General features: G+C 43.0%; 1 protein-coding gene across 1 annotated transcript; it reads left to right on the forward strand.

Annotated features, from left to right (window-relative positions):
- The first annotated feature begins 3348 nt into the window (after window positions 1-3348).
- On the forward strand, window positions 3349-20796 carry CTH (cystathionine gamma-lyase). Its single transcript, XM_040610687.1, has 12 exons — window positions 3349-3564; window positions 5106-5187; window positions 5717-5812; window positions 8814-8923; window positions 9586-9717; window positions 11729-11786; window positions 12564-12641; window positions 13866-14018; window positions 14229-14350; window positions 16217-16269; window positions 17478-17616; window positions 20035-20796. Exons 1-12 carry the CDS (start codon window positions 3373-3375, stop codon window positions 20053-20055), a joined length of 1236 nt encoding a protein of 411 aa, XP_040466621.1. The 5' UTR covers window positions 3349-3372; the 3' UTR covers window positions 20056-20796.
- The last annotated feature ends 254 nt before the right edge of the window (window positions 20797-21050 follow it).

A 21050-nucleotide genomic window follows, 5' to 3' on the forward strand; every position in this document is an offset into this window, starting at 1 on the left:
AGCCCGTGGTGGAGAGAAGCGCTGCCTCTTGGTGCTGTGTGTCATGGGGGAACGACCCAGATTCTCAGTCTGCTGCAAAAATCTGCTGTGATGGCTCCTATGGATTCCCCTTGGATTCATTTTGAAGTAGCAAGGTGGATCCAGGACTGCCTTGGTTTGAAGTTTAGTTACGCAACTGTATAGTACGTTACTGTGTGCCAGAGGGGTAAACAAATCACGTAACATTGAAATAGATGTGATGAGCCAATTCCCCTCGTTTGCAAAGAGAACAGCAGCTCTGGGTTGCTTCCTGGGTCGCAGAAGGTCCAGGGATTTCTCAAGGCCATCCCAAACTGGCACTCCTGCGCCTCTTCCATGAGTCCTCTTGTGAGCCAAGGAAAAGAAGGAGGCTGCTAATGCTGTCCTGAACAAAACATCGCCTGGTCTCTTTGCTATTCATCCATTTCCCTTATTCGTGTGGCTATTTTGTTCACTGAGGAAAAGGGAAAGACCCAGCATGGTGCGTGGCTGTGAAACAAGAAGCAACTTGAAGAACGATGGGACCTGTACAAGTTGTCTCCCTCAAAAGCACATGCAGAAAAAGGGAAAGATGAGACAGTCATCCTGTCCTTATGTCAGTCCTTGTAATGCATTGTCATCTTAGGAAGTAACTGCGTTAGGTTCAGAGCCTCCAGATTTCCCTGCAGCAGCTCCTTCTTGATGCTTGCAGCACTAGTTCTGCAAGTATCTACTTACAATAGTGGAATGAATCATTTAAAAATGATGATATGTCCAATTCCAGGTAAGCTGGATTTGTTAGTGATGTTTCCAGGGGAAACAACCTACAAATTGTCAGGAAGATTAGATCTGCTGTGATAAAAGAACTACCTTTCTGTGTGACCTCTTTACCCAATTTGCATCATCTGCTCTCATGCTAAGTGGCTAAGAAGAATTCTAGGCAGAGATGGGAAATATGAAATACGATTGCTGTGCTTGCTGTCTTTAGAGTGACAGCAGAAATGCTTCCTGCACAGCTATTTACAATTCTAATAAGGAATTTAAAATAGTTCTAGGGGAAAAAAAAAAAAAAAAGTCACCTTTGCTCTATACTCCACTGATCTTTCTGACAAGATTTTTTGTCTTGGTTCTTCTTGTTTTTAGGGGAGATTAAAACCAATTTACAAATAGCATTTGAGAGGTTGACACTGTTCGCAATTCACATGTCTCCTGTCTGTTCTCCAGCGGCTGTTTGCCCTGGTGCTGGGCTGGAAACATGTACAGTGCATAGCTAGTCTTGTGGAGGATAAGTACTAGCTCAGGTTTTAGCTGATGTTGGAAGCTTCATGTTGCATTTTTAATTACTGGAGGCCAGCTAAGAGGAGACAGAGACATGAAGTCACTGTTTACCAGCTTATTATGGAGTCCCTTATTCAGTCCAGAAATATAATGAATGTATTACTAATGGGAAGTGCTCTGTGAAAACTGGTGTTTGTAGTGAATCCAGACATCCTCCATGCTAGGACTGTATTGCATAATTATTATACACCCACAAATTCTGGAGAACATTTGTTGGGTTTTTTTTTCACCATCTAACAACAGAACTTTGTCTTGTTTATATTTTCCATCTTCTTAAATTATTTAAATTGTTCTCTTCCAAGAACTACTCCATTTAGATAAAAGTAGCAGGATCAGATACTGTGACAACGTGGAACTGCATTTTCTACGCTTCCTGAGCTTTAAGTCTATGGAAACTTCACTTACAGCATTCCTCAAGTAGGAAATAAATAATGTAGGAGTAATTTCTCATGGGTGTATTCCTCCAGGAAGGATGCCTACTTTTTTAGTGTATAAATGAACAGTTAAAAAAAATAGGATTAAAAGATTGAATTTGTACAAAACCCAAAGGTAGGCAGTAAATAAAAAAATGCTATACTGTAAGCGTGCATCTGCATTTATTCTAGCTGTAAGTCTGACAGTAACATTTAAACTTGCAAAGAGTACCTAATAGAATATTGAAAGAGCCCGCGTATCAGCAATGCTCTTCAGTTGCCTTTTTCCTTGCTTCCACAAGGCAAAACAAAAATAAGTGAGGTCCTGGTGGACAGTGAATGGAATTTGCTGGCTCTGGAGTAATTAACTTCTGCTTCAGGCATTCTGAAAGACTGGCTTGAGAGATGCTAGAGAGATGCTCAAGAGAAATACATTTTTCAAAGTGACAAAGAACATTTAAGGAAATGAAATTTAACAGGGAAAAGTAGGTAAGAAACCTTAAGACATTGTAGCCTTGATGTCTTCCGTTCAAGTGGAAGTATTAATTTCCTTTTCAGCTGGTGCCATCCCGAAGCACTTCAGACATTTTTCTATCTCCTTATCACAAAGAAAAAAACCCCAAGCTATTTACTTAGGTTACTCAGACTAATTCATGGGACTAGCATCGGTATAATTCCTTTTTGGACTTACTCAGTGAAATGCCTCAGCAGCCAATTGGGGGGATATCAGGGTGAGGGTCCGTGTCTGTGAAAGGAGTAGTAGCACCAAAGACCTGGGCACTCACGAATGGGACAACCTCCTCCAGAAATAACCACAACAGTCTTTTGTGGCTGTTATCTACACAGATAACCATAATGTGAAGCTGGAGGTGGAGGAAGAAATTTTGTATGACAAGGAAATAATTCCATTTTTCTCCTTTGTCTCAGCTTGACTATCTTGAATTTCATAATAGAAATTATTATAAAGGGAAAATGGACCCTTTATGATCCTGAGATTCACTTGGCCACCCGGAGCTTAGCGACCTGGTGTCCTGGCAGTATGGTGGGTTCACAGCACAGCTTTGCCTGTGGCATCTCTGTCGCCATCTTCCACAGGCCTACGGGAAACATGTTTGTCACCACAGGATTAAAATTCCCCCATCCTACATTTCAGCTCTCTCCTGTGCGCCAAGGCTGGAAAACAGACTTGAGGCCAATCGCTGCATTTCTTTCACTTAAGATTCCGTTTTGCTCTACATTTACCTGCAGATGGTATGAAAATGATTTCAAATTCAGCCTGAACTGCAAGAGACGGGGGAAGAAGTTCTCCAGCCGTACGGATTTCGGCAGCGTGGCGCCGCACCGGTGCGTCTGGGCTGATGGGCCACCGGGGCCGGGCGGCAGGGGAGCCGCCAAACGGCGCAGACCGGCGCCCCGACGGGCCGGGTGGCCCGTCGGGGCGCCGGTCTGCGCCGTTTGGCGGCTCCCCTGCCGCTAGGCGGCCCCGGCTGCCCCCCGGGCCCCGCCCACCCCAGCCAATGGCCCGGCCCCGCCCACCCCAGCCAATGGGAGGGCGGCGGCGAGGCCCCGCCCACGCCGGGCCACACGTTGCGGCGTCGGTGCCGGCGGGAGCGGGAGAGCGGCCATGGAGCGCGGCGGGGTGCGGGATGCGGTGCGGCGGGGGTCTCTGCCGGTCGGCTTCTTGCCGCCCTTCGCGCACTTCGCCACGCAGGCCATCCACGCCGGGCAGGAGCCGGAGCAGTGGCGCTCGGGCGCCGTGGTGCCGCCCATCTCCCTCTCCACCACCTTCAAGCAGCAGGCCCCCGGGCAGCACACGGTGAGTGCGGCCGCCGGCAGAGCACCGGGCCCGGGTTTGGCCCCGCCAGCCGGGGCAGGGGGCCTGGGGTCACAGACGTGGCGCTCGGCCCGGGTCAGGGGGTGCGGCCCGGCATGGCCCGTTCCGGCGTGGCCTGGCCTCGGGCGGTGCTGGCCGGCCGGGGAGGTCCGGGGAGACGGCAGGGAAGGAGGAGAAGGGAAGGAAGAAGGAATCGGAACAAGAAGGGATGGAGAAGTAGAGGGAGAAGGAAATAGGTAGGAGAAGGGAAAGAAGAAGGGATGGAGAAGTAGAGGGAGAGGGGAATAGGAAGGAGAAGGGGAGGGGGAGGGGGGCTCCCGGTTTGCAGTGCATAGCCATGCTTTCCCTCCTGCTAGCTCCTGAACAGCAGCCAAACACGCTTTTCCCGCTGGAAGCCACGGCTGCCCCTGCAGTGGGCTGGAAGGCACGTCTGGGGTGATGCTCCAGGAGCACCCAGCGCCCTGCAGCCTCAGCAGGTGCTGAGCATGGTAGGGCTCAGGCCCTGGCCGCGTGGTTTGTGTGCGGCTGGGGGCTTCCCCGCAGTCTCTGCTGACGATGCTTCACTTGGCTGCTGGGCCCTGGCAGAACGCATTTTCTCATTTACAGAGATTGTGTAAGAGGCTGCTTCAGTTGTCCTTCCACACCGAAGGAATATTTCTTAAGTATTTTGTGGGTGAATTGTACTGGAAGTGTTTGTGTTGAACTATCATGAAATTTCTGATGGCTACTGTGCACGTAGGAGGGAAATGGCACAAAGCTGCAGCTCATAAATCAGTACTTGTTCTGAACCTGAAGTCTGAACATCACGCTCTGCTGGTTGGGCAGTAGGAATTTGCCTTGTGATCTTTGATTCCACACAAAATCACATACACAGACTAAAACTGAGAATGCTTGTAAGTAGGCAGCTGTGTTGAAGACCACAGGAGGAGCCACGTGCTGCTGAGCTCACTGACTGATGACAGAGTGGCCACGTTCTTGCCCGAAGCTCCGAGGGTGGTCTGCCAGATTCCTGAACATGATGAAGTTGTCATTAAACAGAAATCCTGAAAGTACGCAAATACCAGGATGTGTAGCTGGGTTCTCTCTGTAACAAATGCACCCGTACATGCATGAGTGTTCTTTTTTCTCATTAAAATTTCTCAGTATTTGCATAAAAGCTGTTGCAGTGAAACATGGATCTTGGTCTGATTGCATGCGAGGAAAACATTTGAGCTTCTAGGAACTTCTGATGGGTACAGGTTGGCCCTGGCCAGTACCCTGTAGCATCTTTCAAGCACAGCATTGTGGAGATGGGACACTTGCCCCAGCGCACCCCTAGAAACCATTTTCAGGTTGGGGCTGCCTGATCGGATGTTGTGTGCAGCAGCTTGATGTAGCCAGAAAACCAGCCTGCTGTTCTTGGAGGAGGTGGATGCATAACCTCAGTGTTGAGAGTGAGGGCTTTTTAAGGAACCTGGGACTATTACTGTACAAAACTTTCTCAGTGCTCTCTCTCTTACATTTGTTTCTTGCTTTCACAATAGGGTTTTGAATACAGCCGGAGTGGAAACCCTACACGGAACTGCCTGGAGAAGGCTGTAGCAGCACTAGATGGAGCAAAATACTGTAAGCAATTAATAGGTTCCTCAAGCAAGATGTAAGCGTGTGTGTCTCCTGACCGTCTACAGTAGGCATAACTTGGGGAGCAGGGACACTTGAGTTGTCATCAGCAGTTGTATCACAGCAAGGCTTTCACAGCTTCTGACTAAGGGCCATAGGCCAGAGCTGCTTTGTGGTGTGAAGAGTCCAACACTGTTCAGGAAAGTCCAGCTCAATCATTGGGTTTTCTGTAGTGCTTCTTGCTGCACTTGACACCTGAGCTAAACTGAATCCGTCCTTGTGCCGCAGCACTGAATGCGGTGGGGAGCGGGAGCTAGGCAGCAGCTGTCCCCAGGCTGTTACCAGTGCTGGTCCTGGGTTCTGCTCTGTAAAATCAGGCTGCTGCTTTTACTGAATTCACTTAACGAGCGTGATAGCGTGAGAGTGACAGAACAGGTTCCTTTTAAAAGCAAAGTGAGGAAAGTGGAGGCAAGTTTGACAAGGTTGTATCACATTAAAATACAGTCTGTCTGCCACTTACTCTTTTCTGTTTTAGGTTTAGCTTATGCTTCTGGCTTAGCTGCTACTTTGAATATTACTCACCTGTTAAAGGCAGGGGATATGATTATCTGCATGGATGATGTCTATGGAGGTATGTAAAGCACAAGCGTGTTTTTGATCTTCATTGTGCATATGATTAAATGTAGCTGTTTCTGATTGTCCTGAACTTTCTGAATTTCCCACATAGGACCTTGCTTTTCTTTAAAGCCTTTTCACTTAATGAGAATGCAAGAACACTCCTGTCTGATTTTGGTGTTAGCAATTCAAACATTGAAAGATTCTGCCACACAACATGGAAGTTTTAAAAAAGCATAGCTAACTAGTAATATATGCTTGAACGAGGGGAAAATAGCAACATCCTAGCCTTGCACAGATTTGTTTGGACAGCAGGACCCTCTGCAGTCCAGCGTAGCAGAGCTTTCCAGCTTCCGGTATTTCTGCTATTCCTTTTCTAGGTTTGACCCTTTACCAACCAGCATCTTGTCTGGACTGTTTCAGACAACTATTCTGCCATCATCCCTGAAGGCACAGCTTGCATCTGTTATGCCTGTGTCTTCTGAATGCTTTGGTGATGTTGCAGCCTGCTATTAGGTTTTGATCTTGCGTAGTTTTGCGGGGCCTTTTTTGATCCGTTCTTCCAAGAATCTCCTTGATAACAGAGTGCATCCACCTCTGCCAAAGTCCTTCAAAACGCTGATGCCACTGAAAAGTCCCTAGTAGGGAAGTCTGCCAGGATGCCCTGTAACGATCGGTGTCCTCAGTGCCAGACTCCTGTATTTCACTGATCAGCGAAGCTTGTTGTCTCCCTCTGCTTTAAGACCTTGGCACAAAGAAATGGTCTGCTTTGTTTTCAGAGGAAGGCTAGGGAGGCCAGCAACAGGTGGCATTTTCCCAAGCAATAGCTGGAAAACCTTTTAGCAAGATTAATTACCTTTCCCATTTCTAAGAATAATTACTGTTTGCCAGTCAGTTCCCTAAGTTTGTGCACATCAAATATACATACACCCATTTGCTTTTAGTGTCTCAGTTCTGTCGTGCCAGATAGCTCTTCTCCAAAGTACATCTGGAGCCAAGTTGAGTAAAGACAGCAGGAATGCCTGCTGACAATCTGCTCCTTCAATTCATGGTCTTCCCACTGCTGAACTCGGTAAATCAAAGTCACTTGGTCAAAGCTTATTGTCAGTTCCTCACTTCAGAAAGGCCCATAGGTGTATTTTTCAAGCCAGACCAGTTCACCTGCTCATTAAAGCCTCAGTCTGCGGTGATTTCTGCAGAGGTTCTTTGTTTCTTTTCTGATTTTTTTTTTTGTACTTTTGTTGCAAAGAGACTGTATTCCCCATGGACAGCCTTATTCGGTAGACTTCACACCCCATGACATGGTACATCTGTAGATATGCCACTGGCTGCCGATATACTGGTATATCTGTAGATATGCCACTTGCTGAACAAGGTGTTCAGCCCCTTCATTCTTCCCTTGGATATTAGGGGCTCCTTGTCCCCTAAGTCCCTGCTTGCTTTTCTCCTAGGCTGTGCTCTTTTGGCTGTCCTAGTCATCTCTCTTGCTTGCATTCTTGCACGCTGCAGCCTGGTCCTTTGTCAGTCACTTTCTCACTGTTGCCTGTGCTGACTCCTTTTTGCTGTGTGGGGTTTACTCCTCCACCATGCTTGCCCTGTGCAACCTTTCGTACTTCAGCCCTGTAACAGCAACCTTTGAGTCACTGGGTGCCGCGTGCTGGTGCATGTCCCTGCTACCTCAAGGGTGCACTAACTTTGGTAAGCTTTTAGTGTGGGTTTTTTTTTTTCCTTTTTTTTTTTTTTTATAAAAAGCCTGGTTGGATAGGAAAGCAGTACTGTTCTTCTAACTCAAATGAGCCTGCAGTATTCAAGGTTGTCAGAAAAAACAGCAAAAGAAAACTAAAAGCTCTCGGGCAGTGCTGAAATTGCATGGGCCGTGTCTATAGATGCGTGAGGAGCTGTAGGTAGTTGGAACCTGTGAATTCTGAGCCATCACTGTAACTTCTTAAAAGGGCTACTTTTGGTGTCGCCTCTCTTTTCCATCCAAGGTTTTTTGTAGTGTGCTATTATTAAAAGTATGTAGACTGCTATAAAGCAGCTTTTCTGTCATTTGTATTTGTAGAGTTGATGGCCTATGTGAAAATTTCCCATGCTTGAATAAACTTCTTACAGCAAAAGGGAGAAAGTAATATATAGTTTATTGTAGAAATAGAAGTGTTTCCTTTAAAAAAAAAAAAAAGAACATCATTCACATGTGGCATTTGGCACACAGAATCATACCCTGCATGTTCTATGATTTGGTGGCTAGGTGGCAAACTGCTGTTTTGCGTAAGTGAGTAAATGTTGAATAACCTTGGCAGAAAGACATAATAAATTAATTTTTAATCCAGCAGTGTTGCCAGATAGTCAGTATGTTGCACGTCTAGCGATCAGCAAGTTGCTTCTGGTTTCTTCCTCTAATCTTTTCAATGAAAGGCTTCAAAGACAGAAAGGAAGGAAATAATTACTTTATGTTCCTCACTATGTGTTTATTTAATGTAACGATAAGAAAAACAGTAGCTGGAGTCTTCCCCTCAGTTCTTCTTCTCCCAGATTCTCAATTAAGCTTATTAAATAGAAAAAGTTGTTTGAAAATATGTGGTGGAAAAAAGTTATTAAAAGGGGGTGGGGGAAGAGGATATAAAAACTGGAACTGCTAGCTTGTGCATGGTGAAGTGCTGGAGGAAAGATTAGAAGCAGGTAAACTGAAAGGGCTCTATTAAATTTTCTGATTTTAAAAAAACAAACACAAACGAACAGCTATTAGCTGACAGTATTTCATGAATCACTCGGATACCCTATTTCCCATTATTACTTTTCCATGGTGTTTAAAACTACGGCAAGCTTTAAACTTTTTAGAAATAAAAAAATACTACTGTGTCATTTGTGGTGTACGGCATAAAACTGTACTCCTAACTTTCCATGGATGTGTAAAAGAGACTGGAGGCTGCTGAAGGAAGGTTAAGGAAGTTGTTTCATTTTGTGTGTCTTTTTTTTTTGTTTTGTTTTGTTTTGTTTTGCTTGCGGGTTTTTTTTAGGAACAAACAGATACTTCAGGGAAGTAGTCATGAAACTGGGTTTGAATGTAGTTTTTGTGGACTGCACAAAAATGGAATGCCTGGAAGCTGCAATTACACCAGAGACCAAGGTAGGGGAGAGGGAAATTGCTGAACTTACTTGCTTAATGTTGTTAAATAATTTTGTTGTTGCTCTTGTTGTATTGGGTGTATGTGTGAAGCAGAGGGGGCTGCAGGGGTGGCCTTTGCAGGGACAGGTTGGGGCACAGCTGACTCCAGCACATCCTCGCTGCAGGCCACTTGGTGGGTGACATTTGCAGTGCGTCATTGAAAACATTTTAAAAGGGGCAAAAAACACCAGAGAGGAAGAGAGGAGGGAAAAGGAAAGAAAGAACAGAGGAAGCGCCAAGGTTGGAGGAGGAGGAGTTCCACAGAACTGGAGTAGATAATCCCCTGCTCTAGTGGAAGATAATTCAGCTGGAAAAGGCTTACAGAATTTGGGCGAAAAGACTTTCTTCTGGCTATGTCAAGCCTTCTTCAGATGTGATGCACTTAAGTTTTAAAAAGCTTTGGTGTTCTTCCCACATATCAGTTGGTTTTTTTGGAGAATATTATCTCACCCAAGAAACCTTGCCTTTCTTCAGTAGGGACGCTTTGTTTCCACTCTGCAAACCTGCAAGGGGAGCTGACGCTCAATGAGTTAGTATTTAAAAGCACTTGTGACTTACGCACGTATCATCACCGTCATTGTAAAATCTCTAAGCTGATGTTTTGTGCTGTTGAACTACTGCAGCTTGTTTGGATTGAAACGCCCACAAACCCCACGCTGAAGGTCATTGACATTCGGGCCTGTGCAGCTGTAGTGCATAAGCATAAAGATGTTCTTCTAGTGGTAGACAACACTTTTATGTCTGCATATTTCCAGGTAAGCACTTTATTTCTTTACAATTACCCCATTATTTCAGTGTATGCGAAGATACATTTTTGAAAAGGAAGCACCACCAAGGAACTTTAGATTTGATCTACACGCTGTAAAATTACCTGTCCTGTTTCTAAATGCAGCCCGTGTACTGCTGCTGTTTACACCAGTAAATGTGGTATGCATAGTGTTTTGTAGCTAGCCATATACCAGTATGATACCAGCAAAGCCAAGATAGCTCAGCAGCCCAATAAACACACTGTATCAGGACAGTCAGGTAAGCCCTTGGGAGGATGGCTTCTCTGTCATTCAAAAATCATATTTTTTAGTTTTCACTGCTGGAAATCGTAACAGTCCTGTTAAAACGAGTGTCCTGTTTTCTAACTTTGGCTTTTTTATGCTGGTTCTTTTTTATATGCTCTTTATGATCTGTTCTGAACCACTTGATATTCTAAAAAGTAGTGGAAGAAAAAATTAAAACAAGAAAACTGTTAAATCGTTCTTTGAGATATTCAGGTTACCTTTTTCTTCAATATTTTGGTGAATATATGGCTTAGAAACACGTACACGTAATTTTGATCTTGAGCAACTGGCCTAACTTTTCTGGTTTTAGAATTAGAACACACAAAGTGAAGACAATTTCTTAAGTTCCAAAAATCATTCGGAATAAACTTTGAAGTCTTACTCATGTTAATGTGGGCTAGAAATACTCATGTATATTTCCCAGGAGACCAAGCTAATCCCTTGTATTTTAGGTCTAAAGTAAAACTTCTTTATGAGCGCAGAAGGCAAGGTGTCTTTGTTTGTATTAATTTATAAAGAGCTCAGTACCCTTAAGAGAGCTTTACAGAAAGCACCAATGCTTAGCTAAAGCAGCGCTTGAGTTTGTCTTGTACACATCAAAGGCTTGGTGATTTCCACACCCCCCACCACAACGTGTGTTGCTTCAGAAAGATGTGTGTGAAGAAAAAAAAAAAGTGAGCATCTGGGTATATGAGCTAGTTAATGTAGCTTTTATTGGCCCGGTGCTAAGAGAAAGTCAGTTGTAAAGATTAATTCCAGTAAGCATAGCAAGTAATGCCTGCAAACCCCTCTGGACTGCTGCCGATACACTGTACTAAGATGATCATAATTGTAGAGTGATTTATATAGCAATATTGAATGTAAAAGGCACTGGTGTTTATGCTACTGTTCTCCTGGCTGTGCATTGGGAATGAACTTTATCCACGTTCCTTGAATAGACATCCATGTTTATCTGACAGCCACAGTCTTTCATTCTAAATCTGCTTCGTTACCTTTTAACGTACTGATACTCTTCGGTCTACTTAATGTGCTTATATTATGTGCAAAGTCCTTAACTTAGTGACAGATTTGTTCATTACTTCATGGCTGCCAACATCTCTGTTTGCCTCGCCTTAAAAAGGCTTCTGGGAGGAAAGCTGGGAGGTTAGGGAAGAGAGACCTGGCAAACGAAACCCTTTGCACTTTCTTCAGGTTTTCAGTTGTGCTTTCAGTGCAGAATCACCAATGCTGATACCTAGAAAATGATGCAATTTTTTTTTGCTTTGCAGGCTGCATTGAGGTCTTCATCTTTCTAAGGAAATATACTTTATAGTAAATACCATTAGTTATCTTTTCCTTAGCCAAGCAATATAACTATTTTTTTTCACAAATATGAGTGGACTGTACATTAGATGTACTTACTCACTCCTCTCTCTGAAGCTGGTGGGAATTAGACCAGTGCTTTTAATTCACATTTTATTCTGGTTCTTTTTATTGTGCTTATCCTGAATTCAGAATGCTTTCCTGAACTATTATTTTTGTCACATACTCCATCTATCTTCATTCCTCAGGATTAGTGTTTAAGGCGTTAAGTTTTTGTGGCTTTTTTTTTTTTTTTTAATTTCTCCACCTATTGTTATTTTCTGTGGTGGACCACAGCCTTTCTGGAATAGCTTGAAATGAACCAGAGTGCACACAAGCTTTGACTGGACCTATTCTTTTCATTTTATTTCAGCGTCCTTTATCTCTGGGGGCTGATATTTGTATGTATTCTGCAACCAAATACATGAATGGTAAGTATGTGAGTTCAACACAACTCAGGCTGGCTATTTAAAAGCAATTCTGGTTGCAGGCAGTTCATCAAAGTCAATGTGTCTGCCAGTAATTCTTAGGTGGACCGTTTGAGGTGGACCATTGAATAGACCATTAGTCTTCATAGCTCCTAAACTGTCCCTGGGAGAAGGAATATTGACCTGAGGTCAGGTAATAGAGCTAGAGGTGTATATAGCCACGTTGCCTTTAATTTGACTACAACAAAGCAAGTGGCTTCAGGAGAAGGCAACTACCAGAGATTATATTGAAGTTCAAAGAAGGTTTTACACGGCTGTGCTGGAGCCTGTCCAAAAGCACATTCACGGTGTTGTTTCCCAAAGAGTCCAGTCTTGGAGCTAACATGACTGTGGCTGTGCTGTAACCACGCGTCCCTGTCAGCGCGGATGGCAGTGGAAGCTTTCGGGCTGGTGTTTGCTCTTGCTAAGACGGCAGCCTGGTGCGGCTCCGCAGGACACACGGCTCCTGTACAATGTCCTGCTTTCTGGCAGCTAGCTGCGGTGGCCTTGGGAAATGTCTGGGGGCATGCATGCAGCACACAGCAGAGCTCTAGAAAAAGCTGAGATTTGCCTCAGGATTCATGTGCTGCACAGGAAGGATGGCTGTAGCAATGAGAAGGAACCCTCTGTCTCACAAAAACGGGACTGTGTTAGCACCGAGACTGAGGTAATGGGGGTTTGTGGCAGAACCCTAGAGCAGATGGAGTGTCTGATTCTGTTCTTGTCTTCTTGCATTTTTAGGGCATAGTGATGTTGTAATGGGACTTGTTTCAGTAAACTGTGATGACCTCTACGAAAAGCTCAAGTTCTTACAAAACTGTGAGTAGTCATTATAGGAAGTATCTTGAAATGAATCCTATTCAAATATACCAGCTCTTAATGGGAAGCATGGTACGTATGTGCAAGTATGAAATCCTACCTAGAGGTGTAGCTTGGGTATTTCGGTGTGCAGGAGTGTAAATGACTGGAGAGAAAGTGGTAAAGCAGATGTAAGAAACCTGAATTCTCTTCCCTGGCTTTTCACCAGTGTGCAGGGTGGCCTTACGCAAACATGATGGCTTTTGGTGTGCCTCTGTGGCTTCTCGCTCAAATAAAGTTAATGACACTGGTCTCTACTTCCTAACTGCTGCTAGAAAAATGCTGAGAGCAGTGTGGCTTGTTGAACGTTTGTTCACCAGGGGCTGGTGAGCGGGATGAATCGTGTGGTGGCAGGTGCTTGAATGCAGGCAGGACTCCGCTGCAGGACTAATTCCCCTCTTTGTCTGCTTTCCCCTGAAAAGAGGGTACCCTGCAGCTCCCGAGGCAGGACTGACTGAGCCGTGGAGTGTCTCTGTGGTGCACTTCCCGGAGCCACACGCTGGTGTGGCACAGAGAGCTCTGCCCATGCTCTGTGCATGTGCGCAGAGGCAGATGTGGCACTTCCGAAAGCATCGGGTGCAGAGTGACCGGTCTGCCTCCCCTGGGCAGCACCTGCCCTTACGAGAGGCGTGATGCTTACAAAGTCTCTCTTTAGGTTATAGTTAAGACCACGGCAGAAAAAGCATTGTTTCCTCTATTCACAGGAAGTCATGTATAAAGAGGCATACAAATATTTAAATTATGTCTTTATTTAATTCCGTCTAACTCGTGTCAAGTACACCTGGGTTTTTTTAAACTCATTTCACACATCAGATATGACTAATGCAGAATTTTCTTACATTGGTGTTTTTTTCTCTGAGGTTGATTTTAACAATTTTACTGCCTTTTAATTGTAATGAATAGATCTCTGTATAATATTCTGTCTGCCCTCTGCCTACAACAGAAAGAGTAAAGGTATACTATGTCTAATGAATTTAATCTTTGAGTCTTCAGCTTATTAATTCAGCTCATTAATTGGATTCCTATGTGTGAGAGATGAGGAAGACAGATTATATCAAATGTCTTTCCACTCATCTTTTCTAACTTTATAAATTTTGGAAATTAGTTTTACTGGGGGAAAAAAAAAACAAACAACCAAACCACCAACCCTTTATTTTATGTGGAATTTTGTTTCAATTTCTGTAGCTCTTGGAGCTGTTCCATCTCCCTTTGACTGTTACCTGTGCAATCGTGGTTTGAAGACACTGCAAATCCGGATGAAACAACATTTCCACAATGCGTTAGCTGTTGCTCGATTTCTTGAGTCACATTCCCTGGTGGCTAAAGTAATTTTCCCAGGTAGGTTGGCAAGACTTCAGAGCAGGTGACGTCTTAGAGTGGTGGATTTGAATGCCGTAATACTACGTGTCGTTTGTGCACCCTCCACATTCAGTGACTCTGGGTTAGGTGTCCACCCCAGCAATGGGCTGTTTCTCCATAGCTGAGGGTGAGCTGCGTTACCCTTTGAAGTGATGGTAATTAACTTAAAGCAACTTTTACAAATTTCAGGCTTGCCTTCACACCCTCAGCATGAGTTGTTCAAGCGGCAGTGTACTGGCTGTCCTGGGATGGTCGCCTTTTATGTTAAAGGAAATCTCGAGCATGCTACTACCTTTCTCAAGAATTTAAAGGTAAATGGCAGTAAATACACACTACCTTAGAGAGTGTCTACCTGAGGGTGATAATGGAAGGAAGTGGTTTTTCTTGGGGTGGGGGGTCTTTTTCTGTACTTGCAAGGCTCCTGAAGTCTTTTGGGTGTAACCATCTCTAAATAATAGATTATTTGTAAATGGGAGGCTAATGAGAGGGAAGAAAAGGATGCCTCAGCTCATTTGAAGTATTTGTTTGCACATTAGGGTGTAGTATATCCAGGTTAGCCCAGGCATTCCTTCTAATAAAGGGCCTGCATACCAGCCTTTTGCAAAAATACCTGTAGGATTTGGAAGCAGAGAAGCTGTGGCTGGCGTAATATTATTGTAATATTTCAAAGTACCCATCAGGAGAAAAACCCATTGAGAAATGACATGAGTCATGAAGCAAAGACGGAGTCCCTCAGTTTGGAGAACAGTTGTTTGTTTTACCTAAACCATAGGCTTTTGGGTTTGTCTCTGCACTGCATTAATTCTGCCTGTACTCTTTAATGTGTTTGCTAGTTTTGATCTCTGGTTAATTTGTACCCTGCTCTTGTGTTTTTTCTGTTGTTTTTTTTTTTTCCTGGAAAAACAAATCAGTAATAATTGACACAGGTAAATTAGAACGTCCTTCTCTTCCCTATCTTACTTGCCAGCTAATGTCATCAACTGAAAATTAGTGTACTAAAAATATTATTTTCCCCAAAAATGGCCTTTTACATGAGAGAGAGAGCATTTAATCCTGGCACTGTAGATCTACCAGCTTTGACAAGAAGTATCAGGGAATATGTTCCAGGAGAAGTAGTCCCTTGTGAGTATATTCACTTCAGCCCTTTGACTTGGGTAACCATCCGTGTATTGCTAGGTCAGTACAAAATTAAAGCTATTTCCTTAAACCAGGCTGAGATGAGGATTATTTGGTTGAAAGGTTTAGTTGTTTAGTTTTTTGAGTTTTTTTAAGGGGAAAAAAGTGCATGTGAACGACTGGGACTGCAGGGAAATGTTGAGGGCAGTAAGTGCATTCATAGCAGACAAATTGTGAATCAGTGTGTGAGTGCAGCTGGCTCTCTAGAGAGCCTTTCTGTCATCTAGGAATATGCTTGTAATTCAAAGATCAGTGCTAAAAAACCCCCTTACCGAACAGTAAGCATTTCACAAATGCTGGTCCTGTTAGGCACTGAGAAATTTAGGCTGGTTTTCAAAATACTGAACTAACCATCAGGCCCAAGGAGTGAAAAAAATCTGTTCAGCCTTATGGGAAGAATCTTAAATATTTGGGGTTTTCTCCGCATCAAGTCTGCCATCTGCCAGCCTGAAAAATCATAGGTGTTAAATATGAACAGTGATGAGTGATGCTGAAAGAACAGTATGTAAGGACAGGATATAATCACTTAAACCGTAAGCGGAACTTTTGAGATCTGAGTCTTATTTTGTTCAGGCAGCCTGCACTATCCTTCCTCTGAACAGCATGTGAACTCTGGTGGTGCCTAGACAGAACCTGCTCCCTCATGTTGTGCGTTGCCCCTTCTGCATTTCTTCCTCTGTTGCTGCCCTTGCATTGCATTGTAGGAACTACTCCTGAGTTATATTTGCTCAACACGGACATATTTTAATTTAGTTTTGCATCAGTGTCTCTTCAGGCCCTTTTTAGGACAAGTCTGTTTTAAATATTATTAGCTCTTACCTGCTAAGTGTGCACGTTTTTTCCTAATTACAGGTAATACCTTTTATAATTTAAAAGTTATTATAGAAAAACCTAGGGGGAAAAAAAGTGTCCCTAAATGTTCCTTCTTCCTTAACTGTCTCTTTCTAAGCATTCATAACCTTACACTTCTTCTGTTAACTTATGTTCAATTTTTCCCATAGGTTTTTGCACTGGCTGAGAGTCTGGGCGGCTATGAAAGCCTGGCAGAGCATCCGTAAGTCATTCTTCATCTTAAAAGTCTAAAAAAGCTGCAGTGTAACAACAAATTCTTGTGGGAGTTCTAAAATTTTCAAATACACAAAGCCAAAATATTTTGCATGTAATTGAGATTCAAGGATAGTGTGTTGCATAGCACAAAACCCAGCAGCTACTCCAGAAATGAGTGTGACTTGTGAATATAAGATGCAGTGGTGAAAGAATTTCCACGCTTCCTGGTTTCAACAGGGGACTGAGATGCAGTTTGTTGTTATGACAACAAATCCAAGAAATCGGTGTGTCTTTGAATAAGTAGTATGGAGCAGCTTTGGTCACGTTGTTGAGGGAAGAGGTCTGCCATGCCGCCTGCTTACACGAGAGGGCATGTTCAGTATGCTGCGCCTAAATGCATCTGTCTCCACGTCAGGTAGATTTTGTGGGGATTTTAGTAATACTTAGCTGCAGCTGTCTAGGTTAAAAGGATAAAACCAGGATTTTTATGGAATTGGATTACTTTATGTAAATCCAATTTGCTGTTCAAAAAGGTACATGGAGAGTTAATGACTAAACTTAGATGCTAAATCATGTCAGTTACTCGTTTTAGAATAACAGCAAATCTTAAAAACACTCAAGCAGTTGAAAGGTAATTGCAAATTGGTGGATGTCACACTGACTGAGCAGACGGGGAGAGACAGCTTCTTACCTATGTCCTCCATAGCTGGAGAGAATAAACTCTTTGATGTAAGTGGGTACAGTTTAACAAGTGATCTGAGAAACCAGAAGTAAAAAAAAAATAATTAAAAAACCAGGAGATTTTGTACTGGAGATTGTATGGTATGCGATGGCTGTTTCTCCACATGCTCAAAGCAGAGGTTGTAGATACTCTGTTTTTCCTTAAAAAAAAAAAAAAAAATCTGGAAGGAAGAAGAAAATTATTTTCTCTCTTTTCAATTCCAGATTAACTATGCACTTCTTATTTATTTCTTATTCGCTGTACTGAAATGCTGGGAGATACAAGTCACTGACTTGTCTGCGGTTCACGGAATTTGCAGAAACTGTTGGAAATTGATGATGCAATCTTTTTACATCTGTGGGTTGACCAGCAGGGGGTATGCGAAAGGTGTGAAATCTTCATAGAATTTCAGGGGATGCTGGCAGGAAACAGATTTGTTTAGTCTTTACTGATAGAAAAACTCCTTAGAAAGAAAAGCTATTTTTTTCCTCCAGGGCCATCATGACTCACTCTTCAGTGCCCAAAGCAGATAGAGAAGCTCTTGGAATCGGTGATACATTAATTCGCCTGTCAGTTGGTTTGGAAGACGAAGATGATTTACTGGAAGACCTGGATCAAGCTCTGAAAGCTGCAGTAAGTGGGTTGTTACATTAGTGCCATCACTCTAAAAATAATTTCCCTTCTAGTCCTGTGCCTTTCTCACTAAACTGGCTCCTGGTAATTCTTTTCTCAATTTTTAAACTACTCATAAGCATCCCTTGCAGAGTGTGTGTACGTTTTAAAGCTTTTGTTGTTAGATTTCTCTGTGTGGCAAGCTTTACAATCCCCGTTGGTCACAATTTGAATTGACATAGACTCAGATACAGCGGACAGGATATCCTGGGTGTCTGAGTGATGGGGATAGCTGCTGAAGCTAGGCTGAGGGGAGGTGCTCATATAGGCATAGAAGTGCTTAGTGTGTGCTTCAGAGTTTTCATGTTTAGTTTTAGAGAGGGTTGTAATATATATTAAGGAGCTTAAAGAAAAGAGCTTCTACCAGACAGTAAGGCTAATATTTGAGTAATGCTACTTTATTCATAAACACTACTTCCACTCCTCTACCCCAAATTCTGTATTTCAGACAATAGATTAAAATTGTTCTTTACACGTGGTAATTAATGTAGTGCCGTGTAGTGAATTTTCTTCTCAAGGTAGGTCACCTAAAATATGTGAGGTGTACAAGTATACACACACGTGTGTGTGCAGGGGGGAGGCTGGTTAAATGTGCATTGTCTTTTGGTCCTATGCAGATTTGTGCTATGCTTTGGATCAGCTAATGCTGTGACTGAAGGAATAATAGGGTTTTTTGCAAGCTTTCTTTTTTTAGTCACTTTCATCACTTTTTTTTTTTTTTACTGGAAAGGATTAGTCATAGCTAAAAAATACAAAGTATGGGCACTTGACTTTGAACGGTACATCAGTCTGATTGATCCCCTTTGGCAGGCGCAGACTTGCAGTTTGATGTGCTAGTATTTCATCGCAGAATGTACCGTGTCGTATTGCACTCTGTATTTATCACACTGTGACTTAGTAAGGACATTGCCAATGTCTTTGGTTTCTGCAATTGCAGCTAACTTATGAGGTGAGTTTCCCAGGTGATCCTAGGAAGCAGATCACGTTGTGTGAAAGGTCCTTTCTTTTTCCCAGAAGGAGGTCACTGACCTTCAGGTATGCAGAGAATTTCCACTTGGTGTGAAATACGGCAGCTTTAGATCCGAATGTGAGCAAAGCATGTGAACCAGCTGCCTTAAGCCTACCCAGGCACTCTGCCTCAACCTGTCATTTTGTCTGTTCTCCAGAGCTTTAGTGGAAGATTAAAAGCCTTCCAACCTTCATAAGTATAATTATATGTTGAGGAGAGGAAGGAGAACTTCTTCCCAATCCTGGTGGTCGACAGAGCCCAGAGGTATTGCTGCCAGAGTAAAGTGCCAGCCAGTGCTTGCAAATGCTGTTGGAGCTCCGAGCATACCCATTGCTCAAGGATGCGTACTAGGTCCTCAGTTCTTGTTGCAAGCTTAGTTTTTGCTCTCGGGAGCTGCCAACTACCATCACGCAATCCCATCCATAAAATCTGTTATTCTCTCTTTACAACTTCAGGCTCCATTCCCAAGTATCCTGCTTGCTGATACAGAATTTCACTCCTGGGAAGTCCAACACTTGGATTTACAAAATGTACTAAATGTATTCCTAGTCTCTTTGAACCCATTTGATCACACCTTGCTCCCACACAGGCAAATGTCAGTATTAGGCAGGTTGCTAATGGGCAGTGAAAACGTTTCATCAGGGCAGCATGCTCTCTGCCATGCTGTGGGGTGGGCAAGGGGGCGAAAGAGAAGGAGACAAACCAAGGACTACAGCAACACACTGAAGGGGGGAATAAAGTTTAATAAATAACTACATGAAAAAAGCATGACTTTCCTCCTTCCCTTCTCCCAACTTGTACTTTTGTACTGTAGGAACACCGTAACTCTCATTGGTTTATCTGTCTGTTTTCTTTGAGTGGGAATTCTGCAGATTTGGTGACTCCTCAGAGTGCTTGCAGTGCTGAGGACAGAGTTCGCAGTCTGTGGTGGACCTTGGGTCAGCTCCAAGTCAATGGCCGAGGCAGAACTAGGTTCAGCATGACCTTGTTCTCTTCTGCCACCTCCATATCCCTGTGGGCACCTGCATCGCAAAAAGAGAATTAAAAAATAAAGGTGTTTGAAATACAGAGTTTTGTCTGTGTGAGAGAACATGGTGGTGTTGGTGGGTAAAGGATAAATTAGAGTCCTGCAGCAATCGTAGCAGATGGATAGTAGTTTGTACTGTACAGACAGGAGATTGTTTGTCTCTCTTTTTGTTTGGTGATAGGAAAAAATTAGCAACAGTAACTGCATGTATTTCTATATGGCAGCACAGAACTTGAAGATAATCTAATGCTAAAATGTATCTTATTTATGAAAAGGAAAAAAAAGTGCATGGTTAATATAAGCACATAGCATAATTAGATCTCATTTTTCCTTCTCATTGCAGTTTGCAGACCGGAAGGCTTGACGTTTAAAACGGGAACTTGGACTTGAACATTGAAGTGGTTAAAGAAGGTGACATGGAAAGCAAAATTGCTGATGATTTTCCTTTGATTTGTCTTCGAGAATTTAAATCTGTTCAATCGAATGCTGAATTCCCAGGGAGTTCTCACTGCGTGCTGTTAGTTAATTCTGCTGATACCTGGCTAGACATAGACCGTGCACTGTGGCGCACAGGCTGTGCTCTCCTGTGGGTCTGTTTCTGTCTATTGTAATCCTTTGGCTTTGGAATTTATGGAGTCAGTAAGCTGTGAGAGCAGCCACGATGCACACTCAGGAATATAATCCCGGTTCTCTCAGCAGAGATCAGTGTTTCTCATTTGTTGTGCTCATGCTGCAGGGGTGTTGGATCAAAAGAGTCGGTTTGTGTTGTTGCTCATCAGGATGCACAGTTAGTTTTTCTGATCTCTTCTAATCCAGCAAACCAACTTTAAAACTGTGGATTTACCTTAGATTTTAATGTTTTTAAGTTAAGTTGGAAATATGCTTAAATATTTTTTCCTCTGTTGATGTTTTATGGAGTATTGAAAATGAAGAGAAGTCCAACACCTGGTAAACAATGGTAACTTTCTAAAGAGGATTCTTTCACTTATAAAAAAAAAAAAAAAAAAAAAAAAGAAATAATCATGTAATGTTAATTGTAGTAATTATTTTATTCTTATTTGGAATTTGAATAATCCTAATTAAAATACGCTTTGAATTTCCCTGATCTATTACTTGTTTCAACACTTGCGTATACTACTTGCATTCAAAATCAGATGATGAAATGACCCTGGATTTGTTTGAATTTTCCAATGGAAAAAATGATGTCACTGATGCTTTTACTTTTGTCAAGAAAAAATAAAGTGATAAATTCTAATATATAACAACTTACCCTGCAAATTGCAGTGTTGAGGCAGGGGATATCCGGGTGCCTCAGGGTGCTGCTTGCTTGGGACAGGAGGTGAGTGGCTGCCTGTAGCG

This window comes from Falco naumanni, chromosome 11 (genome assembly GCF_017639655.2).
Source record: "Falco naumanni isolate bFalNau1 chromosome 11, bFalNau1.pat, whole genome shotgun sequence".
Classification (NCBI taxonomy): Eukaryota; Metazoa; Chordata; class Aves; order Falconiformes; family Falconidae; genus Falco; species Falco naumanni.

What these genes read in the sequence shown, in the direction of transcription:
- CTH (XM_040610687.1), top strand. Translation starts at nt 3,373, where the DNA reads ATGGAGCGCGGCGGGGTGCGGGATGCGGTGCGGCGGGGGTCTCTGCCG. An exon ending in AGGCCCCCGGGCAGCACACG is followed by an intron (nt 3,565 to 5,105) that starts GTGAGTGCGGCC and finishes CTTTCACAATAG; the next exon opens with GGTTTTGAATACAGCCGGAG. An exon ending in GGCTAAAGTAATTTTCCCAG is followed by an intron (nt 14,019 to 14,228) that starts GTAGGTTGGCAA and finishes TACAAATTTCAG; the next exon opens with GCTTGCCTTCACACCCTCAG.